The sequence below is a fragment of the Astatotilapia calliptera genome, chromosome 19 (genome assembly GCF_900246225.1).
Source record: "Astatotilapia calliptera chromosome 19, fAstCal1.2, whole genome shotgun sequence".
NCBI lineage: Eukaryota > Metazoa > Chordata > Actinopteri > Cichliformes > Cichlidae > Astatotilapia > Astatotilapia calliptera.
The window spans coordinates 26,970,405-26,987,998 of record NC_039320.1 but is presented as its reverse complement, the minus strand read 5'-3'; the positions used below and the strand labels follow the sequence as shown (position 1 = coordinate 26,987,998).

Here is a 17,594-nt window from a genome sequence, read left to right as displayed (position 1 = left end):
TTGCAAAATATAAACAAATGAAAGACGTTTGCACAGTACTTACCATAGAGAAAAACACAGGATGCAGCATACTGTGATATATGCTTCGAGCTGTAATCAACTTTAATTGTGGGCTGAATTATTTCAGCAAATGTCAGGTAAATATATTAATATACAGCTGTCAGGGCAAAGAACGGCTGAAAAACACCACAAGATGACAGCGATATCTGACCAGAGCAGCCAGATGATCAACAGTTGTAGCGAGAAAGCGGTCTCGTGCTCTGGGGAATTTCCCCTTCCACGTGTCTGATTACACGACCGAGAAGGCCGGGTAACAACAAAGTCGGCTATTGGTTGCAGCACCCATATGTAGCCGGCTCTTAAAGGGATATGCTTTCTTCGCTTGGAAGCAGTGCAAGTGTGCCGGAGGGAAAGCAAGCCTCTTTAAAGAGGGTTTGTTTACTAATTTTTCGCGCCACGCCCCGTTGGCGGAGTCAGCTGACATGCCTGCAAAGACATAGGCTGCTAGCGCTTTTCCTCGCAGAATGGAAGTAGTCGTGGAGGCGATAAGGACTAAAGTCGTTTGACTCAGCGGGATTCTGAACTCTTAGGCTTTTTTCTTTTGTTTTCTTTTTGTTTTCCGGTTATAGGACAGTCGTTACAGCGAAGCCGATCTGTGTGGTAAGTTCACGGGAGACACTTTTAAACGCTGTTAAATGTCCTCGTCCAGGGCACACTCTGTCCACCGGAGCGAGCTGATTACATCAGGTAACAAGCGCGTCCTTAAAAATAAGAACCGACAGCGCAACGTGCCGCTGCCTTCCCTTCGCGTCTGCATTCATTCGCCCTATGTTACTGCACATAACCACCGGGCTTGTCTGCTCATAAACGCGGTTAAATGTGCTGCCTGTCATTCACCCAGCGCAGATTTGAATTACACCGGCTTTCCCGGTTTGCTCAGCCCGGCTTGGTGAATGGACTTCAGACCGCGGGGCGCCGAGTGCGTCCCCGGGTGCTCTGTTAAAACGCAGTAACGACTGTTTTCTTCCTATAATGAAATGAATCAGCGTATTACACATATGCCCACGCTTGTCTTTATTTCACGCCACTCAAGCTGTATTTTTGCATGTCTTTTCGGTCAAATGTCGGTTTAAAACGCGCTCTGCTTTATTTCTATATGTTATAAAAGTGTGGCCGAGCTTGAGCGTGAGAAGGCTTCATTTCTCGGTGTGAGTAATGTTACATAAAGCCGATACTGCGTGGTGGAAGGCTCTTAAAGCCGTTGGATTGAAACTGTGTCAATAACAGAGCTCCCTCGCCACCTCTTTCCCTCCTTCCCCTTTGTTAATTTGTCTGCAGCAGGGGGAGCTACTGTCTGACACAAACATGCAGCTCACTGCCTGGTCAGTAGAGCAGCACAGACAGCAAGCCTGTGTATCTGGAAGTTGAACCTAAGGTTTTCTCTCACACACGCACACGCACATGTTCTTTCGGTGTGTTTGTCAAAACAAAGCATTAAGTGGTTTTACACACAGGGTTTATTGTGAACGCACACAGTATATCGTGAGGTCTGGGCATGCTAGAGCCAGGCCAATCTGCTTATGCTGGGTGAAGAAATGAAAACTCCTTTCTCCGGGAGCTTGGCAGGCTGACAGACCAGGGAAGGGAGAGTGGCGTAGGATTATCCTCAAAGACTGTCATTACCCTTTTGCTGTGGATCCTAATTTGGAAGTGTGGTAGTAGTCTAACCCCGTAATACAACTGCAGTGGTGACTTTGAGTTTTGCCAGTGAGGCCAACTTGAATTTCACCCGTATTTTGATGACTGTTTGACCCACTGTAGAGTTGAGTGCAGTCTAGTATTGACTCTGGAGAGTTTGCCAAGTGCTCCTTGAGATTCTTGCCACACTGCGGTAAATTGGGTATGATGAATCATAATGAGGCATTTTATTATTGGCATCAAATATCTGCTCTAATATCTATATAACTTTCATATTTATATACATACGGTGCAGCAGTACTGTTAAAATACCAACTATTAGCAAAGTTAGTAATTATGGGACTGTTATTGAAACCCCCATCCATGTGCTTAGCACAGACAAAAGATAATCTACCTCTTATTTAATCTAGGCAGCAAAGTCCTTTAAATGTATCTGTGGCTCAACTGACTTGCCTAACCACAGTGAATTATGTGGTTTCATCACTGAGTTGAGCAGAGCTATTTGTCTAAATAAGCACTGAGATCTTTGCCACAAATTAAGGCAGACCGTTTGCTCATTTTCTCTTCCCCAACTTATCCACTGTGGTTTTATTGATTTGAGGGCACTCATTATAGGCCAGACAGGTTGTCTATAATGATAATGAATGCTTTGGAGGAAGGAACGACTAATGAATGTGTCTGAGATCATCTCATCAGCTCTTAGTGTGGATTTCTCCAAGGTTGGATTCATTAGCGAAGGGAACTTGGGACGCCGTGCCCCGCTGGAAGATGAACTACACGTGTTCGGCTTTAACCTTTCCTTTGTTCTTTTCCTGTCACGTTACTTTTAAGGCTGCTCGTTTCAAAGCGCACCCCGTATGGACGATGAGGAGGACGATGTGTTTGAGCCAAAAGCCAACTGTTGGCGCACCACATTCAGGGAGATAAAGTGTGAACATCGAGGCACACAGACACCCGGTCCTGCCCTGGTACCAAACAACGGCATGCTGCCCTGTGGAGTCGCAGAGGAGCCCAGACCACTCTTCTACGGTGAGGCTGACAACATACCATATTTCAAAAGAGGGGAGGAAAAGGGAACACTGCCTTGTGCGTGATAACCGGTGTTATAAAACCGACGCACGAGAGCACAATGCGAGACTCACCGTGAGGGATGGTTAACAGCGTTACTGCGCTGATCTCACCTCTGGCGCCTCATAGTCGTCATCACATTCACTTTTATGGTCTGTATGCAGTGTACCCAGCTGCTTTGCTATTCAAAAGGCGCCAGACTGGCATTGTGACTGAAAGGATGTGACAGAAGTGCTCACCTGTGCAGCAACTCTTCAGAGAGCTGATTATCAGTGACAGCAATAACTCTGGTGCCATAAACAAGTAACCATTCCAGAGGAGCTCTATAACTACTAGTCATGTGGGTTTATTTTGTGAAACTATTAAAGGTCATTAAAAAAGACAAAGGAATAATCACAGCTGGGTAAACTGTGGATATATAGCTGAGCAACCTGTTTGCTGAAAGGCGCGTTCGGCAGTACTTCAGGAGACTGATGGATCTCCTTACCTGTGTGTAAAAGACTGGCACGCTCGGCGTCATTGCTGTATTGAGATTATTTTGCTGAGCACGTGTTGTTTACAAAATAATAAGCATGAGTCCTGACACTCGACAGGTAACGCAGGTTTTCGATTGCACTTCCCGGCACGCTTCGAGCTCGTCGGGGATCACAGAGCGAGTCGACAAGGAAGCACGGAGCAGCAAAACAGCATGGAGCGCCTGCCCCGCCAGCGACCCGCGGCTCGCAGCGTGGAGGCCTGCATTGGACAGAAACTCCAGCTCATAGGAGACCAGTTTCACTGGGAACGCCTGCAACTGGTGAGGAGGATGGATGCGTTCGGCTGATTGTGCAATACTGGGAGACAAACGGTGGTGCCGAATGGTAGTGAAACAAGCATGCTTTTAGTGCCTCACATTAAGTGTGGAGGGCAACCCGATTCTTTTGACAGTTTTCAAATTTGACTAAATTGCAGATTGCTCCCTGTGCCTGATAACAGGCAAATACACCTATATTGTTTTTTTTTTGTTGTTGTTTTTGTCAGATAGTCTCTATGTGTCCTATCTGAGCCAGTGAGATGAGAGCAGTAAAGCCAGGAAGATACGCCAATGTTCTGTCAACAATATAAGAAACAAAAGACTCCATAAAGCGTAAAGTTAAATTTGCTGCCATCAAACTAGAGACGAAACTTGTGTCCGTGTGCGAATAAGCACCACAGGTTAAGTGTTTATAAAGTCGGAGCAGGGAAAAGTTAAGTCCACACATTAGCCACATCATCCACAAACCTTTTTTTTTGCTCTTTTTAAATCAATATTTGGATCTCATTTTGATCTGACAGAGATTAATTGTGGGTCAAAAGTTTCTTCTCTATTACGGTGCTCGCTTTATATTTGTTTTGGAGAGGCTATACACATGCAGAACTTTACCCCAGTACCTAACCCCCCCCCCCTCTGCCCCTCTTTTCCCTCAAGCCAAAGACATTTCAGAACGAGGACAGCCCTTCCCCCCCCCCCCCCCCACACACACTCCCACCCCACCCCCTTCCCCTGCCTCCTCTTCCTGTTTATTTCTCTCTCTTTTCCCCTGTTTCCTTAATGTGCTCTGAAGGCTGTTGGTGTGGAGGATGCCTGCACTCAAACAACACACGGTGGTCACAGCGACAGTGTCCACTGTATCGGCATATCACTGCTGTTTGGGTGTGCTGTAAAACCTGTGACATGCTTTTATTTCTTTGTCTTTAAATATGCACAAAATATGCACAGACCCCCCCCCCCCCCCCCCCTCCAGGGAGATTTCCTGCAAAGTGCAAGTACTTTTGTTGCACAGGTGGTTAACAGTCTTTACACACATATTTATTTCACACATTTATACACGCACACATGCACGCATGCTGATACATCCAGGAAAAAAAGCAGAAGTGGTAGAAGTAGGTAAACATGTTGTAACCCGAAGCTCCCCACGTGAGCCCAGAGGGGAACAGCTGTGGTTCCAGGGAGTCTCAAGGCAGCCCCTTCCCTTTGCGAGGCGCAGCCACAGGAGACACACGCACACACACACCCAAAAAATAAGTTTTCTCAGTCATAGGCAGACTGCGGAGGTGAGATCCATAATAATGATGGTTTAAGGATGTATACGGGGGGGGATGGAGAATGGAAATTGAACTTCACATGATCAAATAACAACTGTCCTAAGCTGTCTTAAAAACTCCCTGTGGGGAAATGGGATGACCCGTGCACATAAAAATATGTACATGTGTATATATATATATAATCTTTTTTTCTTTTTAAATTTAGACTCTAACCTATGAGACAGCTTCTGATTTTTCTCATGCACTTTATCAAGCAGATGTTATTTATACCGCCGCAGCATGACTCATGTATTGTGACACGGGCAGACACACACACAGACGGTCAGACAGGAGGGTTGCTATGTGTGCGACCAGGATCTACTGACGCACATCGGAGGCAGGCCTGGGTCAAGAGATGAGGAAGTGGTTTGTGCTCACTTTGCTGGTTGAGTAAACAGCAGAGAGGACAGTCAGAGTGAAAACCATCCTGTAAAGTCATATCCTGAAGACACATATGCCTAGATAGTGAATATTTGATAAAGGCCAAAAAAAAAAAGTTTTTATTTTCTTTTGTTCTCCGAGCATGGCTGTGCTTCTGCTACTGTGCTAAGTGTCTTCGTGGTTTGCTGTTATTGAGGGATGTTTTTACAACTCAAACACTTAAGTGTGGTTTTGGATGCGTGATTCCACTGAAGCCTCTGTAATTACTATTTCTGGTTCTGGTTGTGCAAGTTATTGTATTGTGCGTGCATGTGTACATGCTCATGCATGAATACACCCATACTTGTTTTTCTGCTTTCTGCTCTTTTGCCGTCTCTCACTTCTCAGTATCGCACGGTCTGGCAGTTAGCACAAAAAAAAAAAGAAAAACTCGCTGGATAATAGCGGTACTGTTTGCCAGGTCTCGTTCCTGTTGCTCCTGTCAGTAGGCGAGTTATTCAGCGCAGACACTTGTCCCAGAGCAATCTAAATGCCTTCGACTGCCATCGTTTTTGATGGATTTTGGTGCAACGTGGCTGCCGGTGCTCTCTCCATGGGAGCCCGTGGCCCCTGGCGAAAGGAGGGATTAGGTGGCGGAGGGAGTGCTGGCAGATGCTGACAGATAAATTGCTCCTCAGTCAGAAAGTGCTGGAGGGGACTCTAAGGTCCCCAGAGGGATGGCTGACATTAGCCGGGCCTGCCATTTGAGACACAGCAATAATGGCATTCACAATGGCAGGAAGACTGCTTCAGCCTGCGCAGGGCAAGGAGCAGAGTTGGGTTTCATCCCCATGTTTTTTTAAGGGAGACGACTCCTGGTGCTTTCGATAGGAGGTGTTGAAAGCAGGGTTGAATATCTCCTCCGTGTGCGCGCCTGCACGCTTACACGCAGCGGTTGTCGCTTTATCTCGTCACTGTTCCAGTGAGGGCACGGCACTCTCTCCTTTCAGCACTTGTGGAAGGGGAGGGAGGAAAGTGGTGCTGGGAGCAATGACAAATGGTATTTACTTTTCTTTCATTGTTCTCTGATTATTTGTGTTGACGGGAACGTCTGTTTGTGCTGTTGCCTATTAACTCATGCAACCGCTATGTTCGCATGATACTCGGCCCTTCTCCGCTCGCCGATATGAACAACGCGGGGATTCTCGCTGCAGAGGCTGGCCTGTTTGCTCAAGCGATAAGGCAGAGCTTGCGAGCAGCTGGCTTGACAGACAGCTTGCACTGATAAAGCACATCAGGCTGGTGTCAGCGTGACGACATAGGGAATCTGGCTCCACTCTGCTTCTCTATCGCTGGCTAAATTTAGAGCCTCATTTTGACAGTTGGTGTCGTGACTCATGACTAACTTGCAGCAGGCCTGCACACCTCCTTTTGTCACTCTTGCTGTTTTTTATTCTCTCACTTTCTTTGTGTCTAGCTTGATGGAATGGAGGGTGAAAGGTCACAGGGGGCATTCTGGTTTGGACTGTAAAGACGAATTCGCTTCTCATGGAACTTGACTCATTTTGAGATTTACGCTCTGACAGAAAAATCCTCTGTCGTTAAATATTGACATACAGTATTGATATAATTGCATACCTGCATCCCCCCCCCCGCCCCCCTTCCTTTCATGGCAGAGCCGGCCTTGTGTAACTTAATAAACTACAAGACTTCAAGCATGGCGGCTTCCAGCGATGCAACATTTTGTGCTTTCTAATAAATACCCCCTTTGTTTATTCGAAGTAGACATTACACTATTATTATATACTTATCAAAATATCTCCAGGGCAAAATTTAGACATGTCATAATGAAACAAACAGCTTCCTGGTTGTGTTTACCGTAGCGTTTTTACCTCTTTTTTCAGGTGAAAGCAAGTAGAATACAAACATGCTGGCTGGAAACTGCTGAAGCTTATGCAACACCCTGCAAAGTTCACCACAGTGTGATAACGGTATGGAAACCCAGAGGCTTATCACAGTGGCAGTTCTTGACTGTTAACTAGGTCAAGGTTTGGACACTAGTCGTGCAAATATGGCGTATCTAATCGCTGCCTTAGGATATTTTGGCTTTTCTAAACAGTAATACAATGTTATCAAGACAACGTAGTACACTTTCATGCATTGTTTTGAAAAAGTAATCTTAACCCCGCCCCCCAGTTGTTTTCAGTTTACGGCCCTCTTGGTCTGAAAATAGCCTCGGAACTATCAGGTGTAGCGGAGTCTGCCTTCCGTCCGGGGCATGAGATCTTCAACTACTGTAGCCCTCTCGTGCAGACACGTGTGTTTTTCCACAGACTCCCTGCCTCTCATCAAGAGCCCTCTAATCCCATTTGGTGCAATTATCTTATCTCAGCTTCTCAATGGCAGAGATAGCATTATCCTCCTAATCGCACACAATCCAATTGGCTCGCAAACCTGAGAGAGTCTCCTCCTGAGCTGCTGGCTGCTAGTCTGTGCCAGGAAGATTAGAATAAAAAAAAGTGTGACCGTGCGATAAATGTGTTTATGGCTAGGAATGTCTGTAGGGAAAGCCCGGCTCGCGTAAAGGATCCTGCACACAAAGGGAATCCTCTCTGCTAAGCATCGCTGGGAAGCGGAGCGGAGTGCCCTGAAAATATCGGCGTCTCGTTACGTTTTATGCTCGCTGTGAATTGGCGTCGGTCGCCGACAACATAAACACGACGCGAACCCCAAATAATGGCTGCGTCTGGTGCTGTGTTTTGAGTTTCTAACTGTTGTGCGTTTTGTCTTGTTTTTGTTTCAGTATCACCGAAACCAAAGGAACCAGGGGCCGATGTGGTGGCGCCTGGCCGCGGCCATTCTCAGCCTTCTGTTTGATAGGGGGTTCATAGCCGGAGGAGGGGGTGGAGGACGGAGGTGAGGCGACCTTGTCCCCCGTTTTTCATTCATCTCTGTGAGGAACTGGACTCCTACTGGCACTGTCTAATCTAACACGGGTCTGTTTGGGGAGAAAACAATTGAGGTCACCGCGGGACGGAGACAACCAACTTTTATACCAGGTTGTGTTTTGGGGGTTTTTTGTTGTTTTTTTTCCTTCAAAGAAGATGCCATGTTGCTCTGAGATTCCACTAATGGGCAATGTTCTTTCTTTTTTTTTGGCATACCTGTGGTGTAGTGGTTTTGTACAGTACATTGTTCTTGTTCACTTTAATGACCTCTCACAGAACCTGGGAATGCCTTATTCAGTGTCTTCTGCCAGAATGAGTATTGAGCAGTTTTGACAGGCAAGAGAAGATGGTTAGGAAGTGAAAGAAAACGCAGAGGAAGTTTCCCAGGTGACCAGTCAAGTCGATTTTTACTAACTTCCAAAGAGGCGACTTCTCAGAACAAAAGCATTTTGCACCTCACCTCAGTGGAACATTTATGTTTTCTTCATTTTTTTTTTTTACTTTCAGTTTGTCTTTTGTCCCTCCTTGGTTTTCTTTGAACACGACCTCTTGGTATTGTTCAGAAATACTGGGAACACCGCGCGTGTGAAAGTGAGCGCACGGTGATATGTCATCTTAATATGCAAAGAGAGTCACGCGATACATGTCAGATGTTTGGGTCTGCTGACTCTCTGGGTGGAGTCTGCGCTTCTTAACGTCACCGTCTGGTCAAACAAGCCAGGTGACTGCATGCAAACTTGCCAGACATCAAAAAGGAAAACAAGGCATGTGCACTTGGACATCTTGTGTTGTTATTGTTAAAATCCTTTCACTTAACCTGGGTTTTTACTGGGTTTACTTGTCATTTTAGCCTTTTTCCTGCAACATATCGGGGGGCAAATGACATCTGACATGTAGCGCACGTCAACGTGCCGACTCTTGCACGCATGTAAACAACTATTAGAGGTCTTGCACTATATTAGAACACAAGTCAATCACGTTGTTGCAGATATCGTAACACCTAAACCAGCTGTTTTATTCATTTCACTTGACCCTTGTTCCCAGTATATTACTCTGATATTCCCTTTTGGGGGGTTTTTCCAATGTTTTTTTTTCATTTGATTGTTTTCAGACCTCCATGCCCTTGAAGTGGAGCTGTGGATCCACTGTTTTTGCACTATACCACCCTTCAAAAGATCCGAATGTTGACAAGCTAACCTCTGTCTCGTATGAAGGTTGATTTTTTTGGTTTGTTTATTTGTTTTTTTCATTTACCACCTGTTTCCTTACCACCGCATTTCACATTTATCCATTCGCATTGTCTTGAGACGTGCCTCAGTGTTGAGGCCTGACTGAACACAATCTGGATGACACTTCTCGAAAGATCGCTCACGCAGTTTTTCAGACCACACTGAAGAGTTGGAGAGAGACACGTTGGCTCGGTTAAAAAGGTTTTGATTTTTTGTTTTGTTTTTTTCACGGCCCCGCTGTATCTTCAGAACATCGAAACAATATGCCGAACCCAGTGCGTAAAACAAAATCTCTCAGGCCACCTTTTATGGGGTATAAATATTGTCGTTGGTGCTGAGATCCAGATTTGGGATGTTTGAGCACATATAATCACCACTGACTCAGCAGTCTCTGAAATGGACAAAAAAAAGAAAAGAAAAAGTGAAAAAGACTGTAATTATTGTTGAAATATGAATATGTTTAAAGACACTGTCAAAGATGCTGTTTGTTGTTTTGTTTTACTCTTCTTTCATTGCTGAACCCAGGCCAACTTTTGGACCCAAGGAGCAGTACATATCAGGGGTCTGTAATTACATGCTCCTTACAATGTGTCAAGTTTATCACTGCATGACGATTAGGTTCTTTCTCTTTTTTGTTGTTGGGCTTTTTTTTGTTTTTTTCTCAAGATGTCTCAGGGACAGACTTTTGTGGGCTACTGGTAACCTTGAGAATCTGTTACATGGTTAGAAGAAGAGCTGTTCTCGCCGATTAATACGTGACGAAACCCCCTCGAGGTGTTGTCGCTTCTCCCATCTCCATTTTAACCTAGATCTCGGCCAACTTTCTCAGCACACGCTTCTTAAAGGTACCGTTCGACTGAGGAGTTTGAGGCTGACTTGCTGGCTGTGGTGGGGACGGAGCTACTGAGCGTAGTAGTCATAGGTGGTGCGAGGTGCACTGAATGTGGTTGTGGTTGTAGTTTCCTGCGGATCGTGAACGCTGAGCCAGTCCGTGTAGCTCCCCGTCTCACCATCAGCTCTTGACTTCCTCTTTGTGCTGCTCCTTCATTACATGGTTGTTGTTCATCGGTTCACTTTCTTTGTAATTTATTTTTCTTTCTTCTTCTTTTATTTATTTCAGTGTATTTGCCCATTTCTACTGTATACACCTGTGTGTGCAATTACTTCATTGTTTTCCTTTTTTCTATTTTGGTCTCCGGACTTGTATACGCTTCGGCTGTTTGGCTCTGTGGAGAGCAGGTTGGCGATCGTTACGCCGCCTTCACCTTTAGAACAACTACTGTAAACGTGTAGTTACGATTACTTTTTAAGTGGCGGCAGGTGTCACTGCTAAGCCAATCATCTAAACCGAGCAAACATAAGTACAGCTGCTGCTCTTCACAAAGAAGAAAACTACAGACTGCAGATGAGTGTTTGATACTCAAAATTCCACCTTCCAAAAATGACGCCTTCCCACACGACCTCTCCCTCATAACAAGTAACGGCAGACATGACATTAGACACAAAAAGGTTGCCTTCTTCCTCAAGTCACAGGGCGTCAGTTTACTCGTATGTGTTCAATTCTTTAATCTTAATCATTGTGTTGTAATCAGTATGCACTGGAAAGTACTTTGTATATGTAAATCCCTTAGGTTTCTTATCTGTTGAGTGTTGATGTATAGTATTTACTCTGATTTGTTCTCCTCAGTTGATCTCGCCACGTGTCAGGCGTGTTCAGTGCAGCGAGCAAGTAGGCTCGGGTGCGATGGCCCGGTTTGATTTATTGGAAAGGGAAACAAGCCACCGTGGTGCCCTGTATAGTTTTGTTAGAATGAGGTTCCCGAGCCTCAAACGGCATACGTGAGTGCAGAAAATCCCAAGAGAGACAGTGAGAAAGAGACATGCGTATTTTATTGAAACCATCAGTGTCTTGAATTTTGTAGTCCACTTTATATAAATTTGAAGTTTTTTTTTCCTTTGAGGAAAGTTTTGAATTTTTATAAGTAATAACATTTCTTCTTCGTGGTTTTTCTTAACGTTCTTTTTTTAAAATTGTATTTTCTTAAGAAAAGGGGTCTGCTTTTATAAGGACACTTCACGCTTGTAAAATGACTTTTAATACCAGTGTGATCCTTTTTGAAGTCAATGAGATCAAGAGCATTTTGGGTTTTTTGTTTGTTTTTTTTAAAGACAAATGAGCTTGCGACATTCCTTGCACATCTTACTGTCCTGTATACACAAAACCAAATGAATTCATGGTTGCGGTTGATTTTGCTCATGAGCTCGTAACCATGAAACTGTCCTTTCTTTTTACAGAACTGATAAAGTGTAAATGTATTTCTAAAAAAGATTTAAAAAACAAGACAAAAAAAGAAAGAAAGAAAAAACCCTGGAATATGCCTTTAACTGCTCAGTTTCAATGAAGTCTTGATTATCACACACTCTCTGTATACCAAGAAATGAGACCCAGCGAACATGTAGCATTTTTGTAACATTGATTGTGTGTTTTCGAGACTCTACTGTGCACTCATTTTTATGTTTATATACATTTTTTTCTTTTTTTGGTTGTTGATATAATAATGGAAGTAAAGACAATTTGTTATGTAGTGCAATATGCTGTACATGCGGAGCTTTGCTCTACAAATCCTTTTTTTTTCTTCTGGATTTCTTGTTGCTTATTGGTACTTTTTTCAATAAAATTTTATTGAAGGTGTCTACTCGAGTCACGTTTATGTTTGCAGGTCACCCGCAGCGTCGGAGGCTTAACATCCGCTTGTTTTAAAGGCGAATGTACGGTGGCCTGTGAGGTCAAACGTTCTGCAGCGTAAGAACAGAAAGCAAACCAAAAAAAAGTACAAAACACAAAGGAAATCGAGAAAACAAAAGTGTTTTGGGGGAGACAATAAAGTGCAGCTGCAGAAGTGACAAGCTAACAGTAAACAGCTAATAGCAGGTACATTAGTTTTATACGAATCATGCGATTATAACATACATTGTTTTGCATGTTTTTCTTACTCCTAACACCCTCCGTGTCTCTGCGCGATCCTTCGCATATTTTCCGCAGCTGTTCCGTCACATTATTGTCTCCTCAAAGACACTTGTTTTGTTCTATGCCTGATTGTCTTTTAACATTGTGTTTTATTCACACGTTGTGTTTTTGCAGCAGTTTTCTATTTATATTTTCTATATATTTCTGCTTTCTTTTGGGTGTCTGTAGCTCAGGATTTAGAGCAGGTTATCTGCTGATCGTGAGGTTGGTGGTTCAATCCCGGGCTCCCCCCACATATCTGTGGGCAAGATGCAAACCTCAAGTTGCTCTCCAGTGGTGGGTGACTGTTAGTTAGAAAGCACTTAAAAGCATAGAAAAAAGTGAATGTTGCATGTTGCAGTTTTCTTGCAGTGCATTTGACCTCTCAGGGCACGTACTAGTGATGTGTCGGTCGGGAACGAAATGGCTCTTTGACGTGAACGACGCGAGCCGGCTCCTTATTGCGAGCAGGGGGGGGCTATATTTCTTTCTCTCACCCTCTCTCTCTCACTTTTTTACCGCGTCACTCCGCACGCGAGCCTTGTGCTTGCGCTGGGCAGAGGGGGGGGGCGGTAGTTACACTCTCAGTAGCTCAGGAACAGAGCGGGAGGGAGAGAGAGAGAGAGCCAGGGACAACAACGTCACATTAGAAAGGTATAGTAATCATCCACAACTATTTTCAGTTGCAGATGATAAAGGATTCAGAAAGTTTATTCATGCAGGTCCATATGACAGAGAATGTGCATCTTCTTTTTGTTTTCATATTATAATTTATATTTAATTGTGTTGTGGTTTGGAGTGTTTTGTGTTGTTTCATTTTTAATTTGTTTAAAAGGAAAAAGCTGAAAATTTGAATAGTTATAAGTTGAACTGGGAATAGTTCGTTTTTGTATTATATGATTTGTTTATTACATTTTATGTGGAGTGAATAAATAAAAGTATATTTACGGTGGCCCCTACAGACAAAGCACGTACAAACTCCAAAACACATAAAAAGACAGCAGACGTGCTCCAGGATGCTGGGCGCAGTGTTGAGCTTTTGTTACCTCGTGGCTACACAAGCCAGCAAGTACCAACGACTGGATTTGGTGTGTGGTAATAACAGGTAAATGAACATTTTTTTAAAATTATTTGAATATATATGAGTGCTTGTGTATAAATACACAAACAATACACACATGCTTTCAATTGTGTACTTTAAGTGATCTAGGTAGCTGTGTTTTGTAGTTTGTACGTGCTTTGTCTCTAGGGGCCACCGTAAATATTTATATATAAACATATATAAATAAAACCACTTTTTTTTACATTAGTAATTCCTTTTGTGCGTAATTTTATATTATTGTTAATAATAAACTAATTAAAGCAACAAAACAACCTGAAGAGCCGGTTCGGAGCCGAAAGAGCCGGCTCTCTAAAAAGAGCCGGAAATCCCATCACTAGCACGTACAATTGCCCATAGCATGTAAAAACTGTGGGAGCATGGTAAGAGAAATCTTATCTCTGAAGGTGAAAGTAAAAGGCTTAGTAAGACTTAACAGAAACTACATTCTTGCGAAATAAGCTGACATTGATTTAAAAAAAAAAAAAAAAAGTCTCTCACATATAAATCTGTTGTTAATATTTTCTCTTCACAGCAGCCAGAATCTGACCTGTGACACACAAAAAAATGGAGAACTGCTATTTTAACCCACTCCCACTCTTTTCTTAAGCTTGAGCTTTAAGTAGTTCTGCGTTGTGAAATAGAAACCACTGATAGATTGGTGAAGTGTCTCAGGCCAGCCAGTATTTTAATCCGCCCAGGCGTTTGGCAGCCTGTGCCCATCATATCCCTCCTGCTGTTAGGTCATTAATTTGGTGGGAGCAGTGGGTCTTCCAAAACACTCTTAATAGAGGCTGTCTGATTCACACACATGCACATATGCAGAAAAGCAAGCACTGCATGACAACTGAAGACAGAAAATGAAAAAGAGTTACAGTCATATCCTAAAAGGTTAAAGCCAATCCTGCAGCTCCTGCAGATTTATTACACCGCAGCATGGATGCCCCGAAGTCATGGAAGAGACTGATTACTCCTGACACATGTAAATATCAAAGTTAATTGTGCATTCCTAGTCTGTGTGCACAGTGTTTAGAAACGGAGCATTCATTTATATTAAAGATCTATATTTTGTCCAAGATAAAGGTTTAAGTACGTGTGAAGTGAGTCACACCGAAACAAAAGGTGCAAGTTTTTTTTCTCCAGCTCTTTCTTTCAGGAGAGCAGACGGCGCACAGTCTGCTCCTCCAGGGCTTCACGCGTGGCACTTCTATTGTCAGGCATGCCAGGTACAGTTTCACAGTTTCCCGACACCTGACTCACCTGTTTAGCTGCTTGTAGCACAGCAACTCCCTTGTCTGTGGCCCCCCTGACGCAAAAAAAACATGCATGCAATGAGTGTGTCAGAGGATGTGGTTTAAAACAGAACAACAGCGCCTATTCCAGTCACAGTTGGTTGAGCATACACAACTGTTCAGCACTCCCCTCTTAATCCTGTGTCTTATGTGCTTTAAGTGGAGGAACTCCATGCCTAAATAAGAATTAATTAACAGTGCAATGTACATGCAGCTGCCAAAGAATAACAGTCATATGACTGCAGGCCTTAATGCCATCTCTGCAGAGGAGGTTGCAGAGGTTGGTTGCTTTTTTTTTTCATGGATATTTTAGTAAATTGGAAGCAGTTTTCCAAGTATATCCCCAGTCTCTCTCTCTCTAGCTGTTTACCTCAGCTCCTCTAGGATCAACACTTAAATGGGGAGAGCATTGGCTTTCCCTGGCCCAAACAATGGCTCCTCTGTTCCTCTAGCTGGACCGCCGGCTGAAAGAGACGCCCATTAGTGAAGCGTCTATCTCTAGGGTCAGGCCCAGTGGTCACACACAAGTACGGCTCTTGTTTATGTCTACAAAGCCAATCAAAACACTCCAGCCTCCGCTGTTAACTCCTGCTTGCCCGGCTCTCTGACTCGACAGACCTAAGAGTAATTTTTTATTTGAGCTAAAGCCACAGCGTGCAGTGAATTCAAACACATCTGTTGTGTTTCACTTCAGTGGCCTGTAACAAGGACAGTAAAATACCTGCATAAGGGAGAACAGCAGATTAGCACTAATGGCACCTGCTCTGTATTATGAGCCACAGATTCAACCCTCAGCCTGAAGCCTGCTATAAATATCTCATCACTACATGGGTAATAACTTAATGGTCACATGTGGGCTTCTTTTACATTGAGTTGTAATTGAATGTGCTGTATGAGTGAGCAGAGAAAATGAAAACAATGGCTAAATTCAAATTACATTAATGAGGTTGCGATTAGCTAGCAAGCTTGCGTTTCTTTGCCCAGTTTTTGTGTCCAGTTGGAAGTGATGGGTAACAGTATCATTTGTCAGTTACTTTTATCTAAAAAAAAAAAAAAAAAGTCATTTGGACAAAAAACAACAGCAGCATGAAATTTTTGCCATATCTCCTGCATGGCGTTGTTAGCCTGTTAGCATCCTAATTGCTGGGAGAATGTTAGCACAGCATTAGCATTAGCATTTCGTTCTGACTGTAAACACTCGAGCCTTATTGATGACAGGTGTCTTCTTTCCAGTAAAACTTTACTGGGAAAGTTTCTCTGTATCATAAGAACAACAGAGACGTTATCTAGTACGTCACAGAGAGCCAGCAATAACAGAAAAACTACACCTACGCCTCTTCTTTCAGCTTCTTTCAGTAGTGACCAAAACCAAAACACTACAGGCACACATCTCCACTTCAGATTAGTAAGTGATACTAAGTGATTACTAAGTGATAAGCGAGTGTGCTTTTCTTTCCTTTCTGCTGCATAAATTTGCTTGGTGTCAAATGAAAAACAACATTTTGGATGATCAGCTGACTAAATACGTGTAGTTAGCAAACAGTATAAAGATGTGAATGCTTAAAAATACACATGTAAAGATTATAGAAAAAGACACCAACTCCTCTCAGAAGAAGCAGATCTGTGCCACTGTCTCAGTTTTACTTTTATTTAAACTCTTTCCACTCTTCTCCACCACCCTCCCTCCACCCCTCCCCTCTTTACACACATCTGGTGCTCAGGCAGGCAGTTGTCATGGGAATAAGCAGGCAAGCCAACAGTGTTGCATGTCACTGTGCTGAGAGGGGGGGTTGGGCGGGGGATCAGGGTTCAGCTGGGCATGCTGTGGGCGCAGCAACTCAGCAACCATTCCCGGCCATCCCCAACCCCCCTCTGTCAGCTGTGACTGAACACAGCTGACCTCTTCTGAAAAAAAGAAAGAAAAAGAAAAAAAATCTATCCCCCCCACACTCCCCCTGCTCCTCGCTCCCTTCTCGGCTGGGCCACCCTATGAAAACTCAGAGGAGAGCGAGTAAAAAATTGATCTATTGACACTTGGTAGCTGAAAATTAAATAAGCAGTCCCGCTTTTTTTGCCATTGCATTTAGCTCATTTTCTCACTTTTTAAAACTCCTGGCTGTTGTGCCGTTTCCAGCTTCCTCCTTAATCCGCCGTGCTCCGCTGGCTCTTTTCTTTCTTTCTCTGTTGAAGGAGAGGTTGGGCAATCGCTATACAAGGCTACGAGTTCCCTTTGTTTACCAAGAGCAACCCAGCAGAGCGCAGTGCTTTGTTGAGCTGCAGTCACTCCCGGCCTCACAGCTGTGACGCACACACACACACGCACAGAAATCTCTGACTCACAAACACTAGCAGTATCCTGTGGTCAAGGGGAGGGATTAAAATCCTCAGAGCACAGCTTATGAACCTGCTGAACTTGTCCTCTCCATCCCCTGCTGGCTATTGTCCCCCCACCTCCCCACCCCTCCTCCTCTGCACTTCCAACTTTATCACTTTTTCAAAAATCTTTATACTTCATCCACCGTCATTTGGACCCAATTAAAAGATACACCCCGTAAAGCCTGCGCGCAGTAGGCAGCTGTCTTTTTCTCTCCATGTTTAAAAAAGCATCAACCCATGCAGCATACTGGCATGCAACTTAGAAAGACACAAGCCCAGCCTAATTAAGATTGAGGTCGGGGGGTGGGATGTCACTCAAAACACAGCACATAACTAGGCAGGGTCATTGTTGGGAACTAAATGGCAGGAAAAAAGCTTCCTGTAGCAGTAACTGTGGTTTTTTGCGGCCTGTGC

The 17,594-nt window shown here is 43.9% G+C and overlaps 1 protein-coding gene across 1 annotated transcript; it reads left to right on the top strand.

Annotated features, from left to right (window-relative positions):
- The first annotated feature begins 432 nt into the window (after positions 1-432).
- bmf1 (BCL2 modifying factor 1) lies at positions 433-12,098 on the top strand. The gene is made up of 4 exons (XM_026152482.1): positions 433-660; positions 2,530-2,727; positions 3,360-3,562; positions 8,033-12,098. Exons 2-4 carry the CDS (start codon positions 2,556-2,558, stop codon positions 8,147-8,149), a joined length of 492 nt encoding a protein of 163 aa, XP_026008267.1. The 5' UTR covers positions 433-660; positions 2,530-2,555; the 3' UTR covers positions 8,150-12,098.
- Positions 12,099-17,594: the final 5,496 nt, after the last annotated feature.